At 43.6% G+C, this 9,793-nt stretch overlaps 1 protein-coding gene across 1 annotated transcript; it reads left to right on the top strand.

Annotated features, from left to right (window-relative positions):
- The first annotated feature begins 320 nt into the window (after positions 1-320).
- On the top strand, positions 321-5,489 carry LOC145361885 (putative G-protein coupled receptor 139). The gene is made up of 2 exons (XM_080217878.1): positions 321-387; positions 4,582-5,489. The coding sequence occupies exons 1-2, from the start codon at positions 321-323 to the stop codon at positions 5,487-5,489; spliced, it is 975 nt and encodes a 324-aa protein (XP_080074004.1).
- Positions 5,490-9,793: the final 4,304 nt, after the last annotated feature.

Below are 9,793 nucleotides of genomic sequence, written 5' to 3'. Positions count from 1 at the left end.
TGTGGAATTGGTATCATGCTGATTATTTTTGAGTAGAAATGCTGGGGGTGAGCGAATTCCAATTTTATTCGTTCGTCAGTTTGACCAGAAATGTTTTCCACTTTGCATTTGATGTACCCATGTGCAAACTTAAATTAATTAATGTCTCAACCTATTTGTTCAAACCAAAGTAAAAAACAACACAGTTGAAATTGTGCAACCTTGTTATCTCTAAGGCGATTCCACAGGGTATAAATTAAAGGCACATTGAATGTATCACTCAGAGCTGAACACGGGCAGTTTCCCAACTGCACAAAAGGAGAGATCAGCTCGCAATTAAAATGCACGAACCATCAATTGGCATCGGGAAAACATTCTACACGATCCTTGCCATCATTGGTGTTCCAGGTACGTGACCAGATCCATCTGCGTTGTTTCCTGTCATTATTCTGAGATTAATCACATTTTTAAAGACAAACTCTCAGCGATAACATGTTCTTAGAACGATTATCTGTCAATTGATTCAATAATCTTGTTTGTTTGAAAAATAAACGCTGATTTTATACACACATTCCACCAATTAACATCTTACTGATTCAACAGGAACATGCTGCAGGTGTCACACAAATCGGGGTGTCGGTGTTCACCCGGGGAAGACTTTCAAGGCCGTCTTTTTATAAGGATGGAATTGTATTGTCTGTGTGTGTGTGTGTGTGTGTGTGTGTGTGTGTTTGTGTGTGTGTATGGGTGTGTGTGTGTGTGTGTGTATGTCTGTGTGCTCGGTGTTGGCAATCCCAAATCAAATTAGACTGTATCTTGCCAGCGACCATTTATTATTGGGTCCTCTTAACATTGCATTGAGTGTTTGGTCCCAGCTAGAATGGAATAGTTTGTCATTACACTGAAATCAGGCTTGTTTGGCGAACAGTCTGTCCATTCCATGTTGAGCCATACAAGATGATCAGAGGATTGGATAGGGTGGACAGTGAGAGCCTTTCTCCTCGGATGGTGATGGCTAACACGAGGGGACACAGCTTTAAATTGAGGGGTGGTAATTATAGGACGGATGTCAGAGGTAGGTTCTTTACTCAGAGGGTAGTAAGGGTGCGGAGTGCCCTGCCTGCAGCAGTTGTGGACTCGCCAACTTTTAGGGCGTTCGAATGGTCAGTGGATAGGCATATGGATAACATTGGAATAGTTTAGGTTAGAGGGTCATTAGATTGGTTCCACTGGTCGGCGCAACATCAAGGACCGAAGGGCCCGGACTGTGCTGGAATGTTCTATGTTCTATGTTGTCGCCTTTCTGCCACGCCCGTCTAATGTATGGGAATCAGTACAAGTTTGACTGTCTTTGGAAGTCGTTGTGTTATCACTGTATCAAGAGAAAGATCTCAAAATTACGATTGAAGTAAACTAGCCTGTGTTAAAACGAGGGATAAACTGCATTACCGTGATGGTGTTTTATTCGTGTGAGGGACGGCATTAGTGAGGGGGATTGTAAAATTTTGAGGCATTGTATCAGTGGGAGGGACTGTATTAGTGTGAGGGATTGTTTTGGGGAAGGCATTGTGGAAGTGCGGGGGATTGTATTAGTGTGAGGGATTGTATTAGTGTCAGGGATGCTGTTAGTGTCAAACATTGTATCAGTGTGAGTTCCTTCACTGGAATGGAGAGAGAGGACAAGGGCACTGAGACATTCGATCATCAAGAAGGATGGTTTCATATTACATCACTTTCCAGGCACTCCATCACTTGAATTCTGCAATTAATATTCCAAGACGTTCCTCTTCAGTCACTATTGTGATGGTAATCTGCAGAACCATGAGGCGGATGTCAGAATATGGGATTAGAAGGGTATGGACAAAGTGGGCTGAATGGCCTCCTGCGCTGTTTCGTTTCTCTGGTTCCATGCCTCTCTGAAGGGTTGCGATACTGGGGAGTCTTTATGACACTGAGGGGTTTTGATTCATTGTGGGTTTGATCCAGTTAGGGACATATGTTCCTGGGGTGTCCGATACTGTGGGAGGCCTTATCTGCAGCGGGTTATTCCTTCCTGGAAGGAGCGAGAGATGATTCTGGACCTTGAGGGGGGTGGGGAGAGATCTCGTGGATCATTGCCTCAAACTACGAGCTGTTCGCTTCCAGAAAGGTGGGTCTGAATCTGAGGGAGTCTGACCCCGCCCAAGACTCTGAGCCTGAGAGGTTCCCAGGGTGGAAGATCTGCTCCTGCTTTTTCACCACACTCGGAGAGTCCCAAACCAGGGATGGTGTGCCTGATACAGCCCTCGCCGGGGGGGCTCTCTCTGAGGTTGGCCAGTGGAGTCACCTACTCCTGAGAGTTGTCTCCTCACCAGGGGGGTTTAAGCCTGGGGTGGGGGGTCTCAAATCCTGCATTTATCCTGAGATTTATGTCACACTTTGCCAGGTTTGTGATGCCGAGTGTGTGATTATGCTGTGGGGGGATTACTGTAATTCAAAAAATACAAATTCATTTGTGTGTATGTCAGATTCTATCAATTAACGAGGGATTCAATTTAAGAATAACGCAGCAGACGCACTTACATCTGCATCAAGATATATTTTAGTTTCTACAAAGCACTGCGGCTGAAAGGTATTAATGTACAATAAATGATAAAGTTATTCAGAAGCTGTCTATTCAACTGTGTGAAGATTGTTTTTGAGTTAAGCAACGTTTGAAAACAAATTAAAAGCTACTTCTGTGGCTCCTCTCCATATTGTACTGAAAGATTACCTGGTTTCTGGTTTTAGACAAACGCTCATCCTTCATACCTCTTTACAGCCAGCTGACAGGAATCTCAGGATCACAAATATACGTTACATCAACGCTGTCGGCTGTTAAAATCTCTCAAACAAGTTCACAAAGTGGCAAAGTGCGGGTTCACCAGGCTGATACCGGAGATGAGGGGGGTTGTTTATGAGGAGAGATTGAATAGACAAGGTCTGTACTCGTTGGAGTTTAGAAGGATGAGGGGGGGATCTCATAGAGACATACAAGAGAATGAAGCGGATGGATAGGGTAGAGGGAGAGAGATTCTTTCCACTTCGAAGGGACAGCAGGACTAGAGGGCACAGCCTCAAAATAAGGTGGGAGGGGGGCAGTTTAGAACGGAGTTGAGGAGGAACTTCTTCACTCAAAGGGTGGTGAATCACTGGAATTCTCTGACCGTTGAAGTGGTGGAGGCTACCTCGCTGAATATATTTAAGTCACCGGTAGATAGGTTTCTGATAGACAGGGGAATTAAGGGTTATGGGGCGATAGCGGGAAAGTGGAACTGATCCACTTCAGATCAGCCATGATCTTATTGAATGGCGGGGCAGGCTCGAAGTGCTAGATGGCCCACTCCTGCTCCTATTTCTTATGTTCTAATGTTCATTTCCCATCCCTTCACAAACACAACATGACTTTTTCAGCTATTTTAATCGAGTAATTTATCCATAACGCAATGGCAAACAAAAAGAAGATCATCACTCCTCTTCCACCTTCCGAAGGAGAAGGTTATTGCAAAAAGATTGAAGATTAAATCGTACAATCCACGTATTTTTGAATTTTAAATGCTTGTGAGTTTTTTGAGAGAAGAAATGTGTGGCTAACCTCTGCTGAAATCTGTCTACACATCCAAGACAGTGTCTGATGCTGAGGGCATTCTTTGAAACAGGTCTGATCCTAATGGGGACCAAACTTTCAATGTCATTGTGACGGTCTCCAGATCCTGGAAAGGGATGGAAAACTGGAGGTTGCTCCTCTCACTGTTGTCTGATCACAAGAAGGTGTTACTGATGTGAGGGGTAGGAACAGGCTAGAATAAAGTTACTGCTGGCAGTGGGCTCCTCAGGGGGCGCTGTGCTGAGTGGCTGTATTCCAAGGAATTCACTCAATCCAGGCTTGTCCCTGGTTCTGGACAGTTGTACCTGATGCTGAACAGTGCTTGAATATTGCAAAGTCTGATTTGGGTTTGTTAAAATCCCGTAAGGCAGATGTTACCCCGAAGAGACAAAAACAAAAGGAGAAAATGTTGGAAAGTCTCAGTTGGTCGGACGGAGAGAGAATAGGGCCAATTTTTCAGTCTGGGTGACCCTTTGTCAGAGGTTTTACATTTTGTTTCTGAGATGAATGTGATACATTCATCAGGCCTACCCAATCCAACCACAGCCAACTCCTATTCAGTGACCTGAGCTGAAATGGAAGGTGGTCAATAATTGGGAATGGCTAACGCTGGAATGGGTCAACTCCTGGGGGGGGGCAGGGTCTTTGGGCAAGAAATGTATTTACGAAAGTGAGAACAATGTTCAATACTTGGGATAGGTCAAAGTGGAAAACATGAGTATTACTTGAAAGAGCGTGCACTCTGGAGGAGGGGGCCATCATACTGTTTTCTTTTACTATCAGAAGGGATTTCGTCAAGCTGTGTCGGAGTCAGCTAATGGCCATTCCTAGGGAAAATGTTATTACTGGTGGGGTCTGATAACTGGGATGGAAAGGACAATAATTCTGACCTCAAAGCCACAGCGTCTGTGTGTTCTCAGGGCTCCAGTGGGCAGGCATCTGATGGGTGATTTACAATCTCCTTTCTCTTCCTATAGCCAATGTGCTTGGAATCGTGATTCTTTCCCGGGGAAAATGTGACCTCTCCAAATGCACCACCCTCTATCTTGTATCTATGGCAATGGCGGATCTACTGGTCATTATTACTCACGTCATACTGACTCACATCAATTATTATTACTTCCCATCATCTTTCCTGGACATCACCCCTCTGTGTAGTGCTCGCATTGTCTTGATCAATGTGGCCACAGACTGTTCAGTCTGGTTCACCGTCATTTTCTCGTTTGATCGATTTGTGACCATCTGTTGCCAGGATCTGAAAAGGAATTTTTGCACCAGAAAAACCGCAACTTTGATTCTTGAAACAACATGCATCCTGCTCTGTTTACAGAACATCCCTTTTTATTTTGCATATGAACCTGGAGCGGTAATCAACAATGTGTTGTGGTATTGTAATATAAAGCCAGACTATTTTACTGATCCGATTTGGGTGGGATTAGACTGGTTTGATACAATTTTAACGCCATTAGTTCCATTTGCCTTAGTTCTGCTGCTCAACTCTCTGACGGTCAGACACATTTTAGTGGCCAGTCGAGTCCGTAAAGGTCTGAGGTCTCAGAGCAGCACAGGGAATTACACTGACCCGGAAATGGAGAGCAGAAGGAAGTCTGTGATATTACTCTTCACTATATCTGGCAGCTTCATACTTCTGTGGTTGGTGACTGTTGTAGAGTTCTTCTATTATATCATTGCTGGAAAAAACACAAGGGGTTACACCAATCCTGAATTGATTTTTCAGCAAGTTGGATTCATGCTGCGAAATTTGAGTTGCTGCACAAACACATTTATTTATGGACTGACCCAATCCAAATTCAGGGAGCAGCTCTGGAATGCAGTGAAATATCCGGTTACAATTGTTCAGTTAATGACTAAACATAACAACTGAGAATGACACACAGGTGATCCCAGGGTTTTTCGTGGAAGAGTGAAAAAAACCCACTCAAAAAAACACCCAATCTGCAAACGGAAAAGAACAGTGCCCTTTCAGGCCGGACCGGACTTCAACCTTATCCTCCATTTGTTTCAGGCTCAACCCACGAAGGAGCCCCACATTGACTGAACATCATTTTAGAGACAACATGCAATTTGTGCAATCCCAGTGAAACATAGAAGCGGGAGGAAGCCACGAGTCCCTACGATCATGCCAGAACATCCAACTTAGTAGCCTAATCTTGATTTTCCCGATATCCTTTGATCCCATTTGCCCCAAGTGCTATATCCAGACGACTCTTAAATACATTCAAAGTTTTGGCATCAGCTACTTCCTGTGGTAATGAACTCCACAGGCTCACCACAATTGGGTAAAAAAAATGCCTCTTCACCTCTGCCCTAAATGGTCTACTGTGGATCCTGAGACTGTGCCCCTTGGTTCTGGACTCTCCCACTATGGAGAATATCCTTCCTGCATCTACCCTGTTTGCCCTGTTAGAATTTTATCAGTCAAAGAACAAAGAACAACACAGCACGGGAAACAGGCCCTTCGGCCCAACGAGCCTGTGCCGCCATCTTAACAATGTGATTTTCCTCCTCCACCCTTGACCCCGTGTCTATGCTCATGGTACCCCCATTGGAAACCAGATTAAGGGGAGAATAATTTAGGGACAATTTGGTACACCAATCAGCCTAACAGCACATCTTTGGGCTGTGAGAGGAAACCGGAGCACCCGGAGGAAACCCACGCAAGCACGGGAGAATGCGCAAACTCCCACAGACACCGGCCCAAATCCATGTATCTGCACCGCTAACAGTGATAGTCACTGAGCTGTCGCGGTGCCCATCTGCTGGTCCAGTTTTAAGCGTATACTAATGACGTGAAGTACTAGGCTACTCTCGAAACACCCAAGAGCAGCCCACGCACAACCCACCGTGTCCCTACGTGATCCCCCCATATTTATCTGAACTCCAGCGAAAATTAATCTGAACATATCTGACAATTCAAAATATTAATGTTCTGTATTTTCCACGTCCTGCAAAAAATAAATATCGTTTCATCTGGCATGAGCTGTTGCTGTGTAAGGAATATAATTAATTTTCTGCTGTTTTGAAAATGGGTGGATTAAAACTTCTCAGACGAACGTCATTACATTACAACCCTTCTTGTATTTAAATTTAACAAGCTCGAGACTCACTTCTATTTCACAATCTCTTGTTCTAAACTCTATTTGCCAGCACCACATTCGTTTTCCTCGTGCCAATTTGGTCAGGAATACATTTTTGGAACAGACAATATCACCCTTAACAAATTCTGATGGAAACACTGCGCCATACACCCGTTTCTGGGCAACATCTCAGCCCCAATGCATGGAGAGGCGTGCTGAATGTGTGCCAAGAATAGACATCTGCTTCTGCTTCTGTTTCTTCTACGAATCCCACATGGATGATAGGTTTTGTACTTTAAGTTGGCTCGGGTGAGCATGAGATTCTTAAATACAGGTATAATTCAAATGACCCACGAAGGGGATTTTATCAAATAAAATTTAATTAAGTATACAGTCAACATGTACAGAAAGAAAGGAACATTTTTTTTTTCAGTTACAAACAATAAAAATAACAGGTTGTCTAAATATCAACAAATCAACACCATTCCAATTCAACAAATGCCATAAACAAAATCTTTCTTACTAGTTTAAAACATGCAACACTAATGTTCACGTGCTACTGGACTGTAGTCCTTTGGTTGAATGCTGCAGTTCTCTTGAGGCACACAAATAAAACCTCGGATTCAGAACAGCTCCCCAAAACAGCAGGAAGGGCGACTCCAGCCAAGCCAACAACTGACCACAGACTTTCTCATCCAGGAAGCCCAGGAACTCAGCTCCCAGATAACAGCAACATTTCCAAAACCAGGGAGAGAGAGCAAGAAACACTTCTTTTTATCTTCATGCCCACCCCTTCTCAACTAGAAATGAGTCCTCCACAATTTTCCTGGGGAGGAACCATCTGACTTTGACTTGCCAGTCAACCTCCCTCCGACCAATGTAAGATGATAAAAGGTCCCAGAGTAAAAGTAAACAAATCCCCATTTAAGCCATTGAAGTAGCAATAACGGGACTTCTATCAGACAGCCCGGCAACAATTAAAAACTAGTGAAAATGTCTGCTTACTACTGCAGAAAACATGATTTAAAAATTCTTCAAGTTACACTGAGGTTACACCTCCCCCCGAAGGAAAAAAAACCATCAGCATCCAAAGATGGTTTTATGTTTCAAACCATTTCTGTCCTTTTTTCTCTCTCTTTTTTTCTTTTTTTCTGTTTTTTTCTCTTTTTTTCTCTTTTTGTCCTTTCTTTTTTCTCTCTCTTTTTTCTATCTTTTTTCTCTCTGTATTTTCTGTCTTTTTTTCTCTCTTTTTTTCTGTCTTTTTCTGCCTTTTTTTCTGTCTTTTTTTCTCTCTTTTTTCTTCTCGTTTTTCTCTCTTTTTCTGTCTTTTTTTATGTCTTTTTTCTCTCTTTTTTCTGTCTTTTTTCTCTCTTTTTTGTCTTTTTTTCTTGTCTTTTTTTCTGTCTTTTTTCTTGTCTTTTTTCTCTCTTCTTTCTGTCTTTTTTTCTGTCTTTTTTCTGTCTTTTTCTCTGTCTTATTTTCTTACCAGTCTTATGGTGAGAGGGGGGAGGTATAACACAGATATTAGGGGGAGGTTTTTCACACAGAGGGTAGTAGGGGTATGGAATGATTTGCCAAGTAAGGTGGTGGAGGCAGGCACACTGGAGTTGTTTAAGAGTAACTTAGACAGGCACATGAGTGGGTTGGAGATGGGTGGATTTAGGAAATTGTTTTAAATAAGGTTCATTAGCATTGGGGCGCCCCTCGTCATGTAAATGGATATGGTATGATAATAATGTTTTCCTCTTTTAATTCACAGGTTTTAAGACGGTCCGCCTTGTTGTCCAACGAGGGGCATACACGCGATGGGTCGTACTGGGGCTGCTCTTGGATGTTCGAGATTGGCCTAGTGCTTCGTGTCGTTAGTTTGTGCCTAAACTGGACCAGATACTGGGCAAGACGACAGCTCAGTGACTATCGCTGATTGCTGTGCAGACACGTGGATTTGGGCCGGTGCCTGTGGGAGTTTGCACATTCTCCCCGTGCTTGCGTGGGTTTTCTCTGGGTGCTCCGGTTTCCTCCCACACCCCAAAGATGTGCTGTTAGGCTGATTGGAGGTAATAAATTGTCCCTAAATTAGTTTTCCCTCAATATGGAATGCCATAAGCATAGATAAGGGTCATGGGTGGAGTGGGGACTGGTAATGTTAAAATGGCGGCGTGGGCTCGTTGGGCCGAAGGGCCTGTTTCCCGGGCTGTTTTTGTTCTTTGAGAATTAGCCGTCTCAGGTTTAAATTGCTTAACTGGCACCTGAAAGACGAGAAAGTGTAGGATGGTTACTAGAAGATAAGAGAGCATAACCAGGTGAATTGATTATTCAGAGAGTGGATGCAAATATCATGGTGGAAATTTCCCTCTTCTGCACTGGAATATTGACATATGCATTTGTTCACATTTCCTCCTTCCGCTGTGTTGTCTTTTTACACCATCTGCACCCCGACCATCTGGTAGCAATTCTCTTTGACATAGAACATAGAACATAGAACATACAGCATAAACAGGCCCTTCGGCCCACAAGTTGTGCCGATCACTTCTATACCTACTAAGCCATAGACCTATCTCTAACCCCCAATCCCATTAGATCCCATGTACTCATCCAGAAGTCTTTTAAAAGACCCCAGCGAGTTTGCCTCCACCACCGACGGCAGCCGATTCCACTCACTCACCACCCTCTGAGTGAAAAACTTACCCCGAACATCTCCTCTGTACTTGCTTCCCTGCACCTTAAACCTGTGTCCTCTCGTAGCGACCATTTCAGCCCTGGGAAATAGTCTCCGAGAATCCACCCTATCTATTCCACTCAACATCTTATAAACCTCTATCAGGTCGCCTCTCAACCTTAGTCTCTCCAGGGAGAAGAGACCTTGCTCCCTCAACCTATCTACATAAGACTATGTTCTATTAAAAGGATGAAATGCCTGTCTCCTGAAAAATTATAACATTAATTTGCACCAAAGACAATTTCTAAGCCTTGTTTCCGACCTGGTCATGCATCTCCTCAGCTTTCTTCAATGGTTTAGAAGACAGTGCAATATTTTTCCTCCTCCCTATTACACATAATGTGAGACTGGGCAACACAATCTACTAGGTTG

This window comes from Carcharhinus amblyrhynchos, chromosome X, assembly GCF_965287045.1.
Source record: "Carcharhinus amblyrhynchos chromosome X, sCarAmb.v2.hapA, whole genome shotgun sequence".
In the NCBI taxonomy this organism is placed as follows: domain Eukaryota; kingdom Metazoa; phylum Chordata; class Chondrichthyes; order Carcharhiniformes; family Carcharhinidae; genus Carcharhinus; species Carcharhinus amblyrhynchos.
This window is presented reverse-complemented; position numbering and strand designations above follow the sequence as displayed.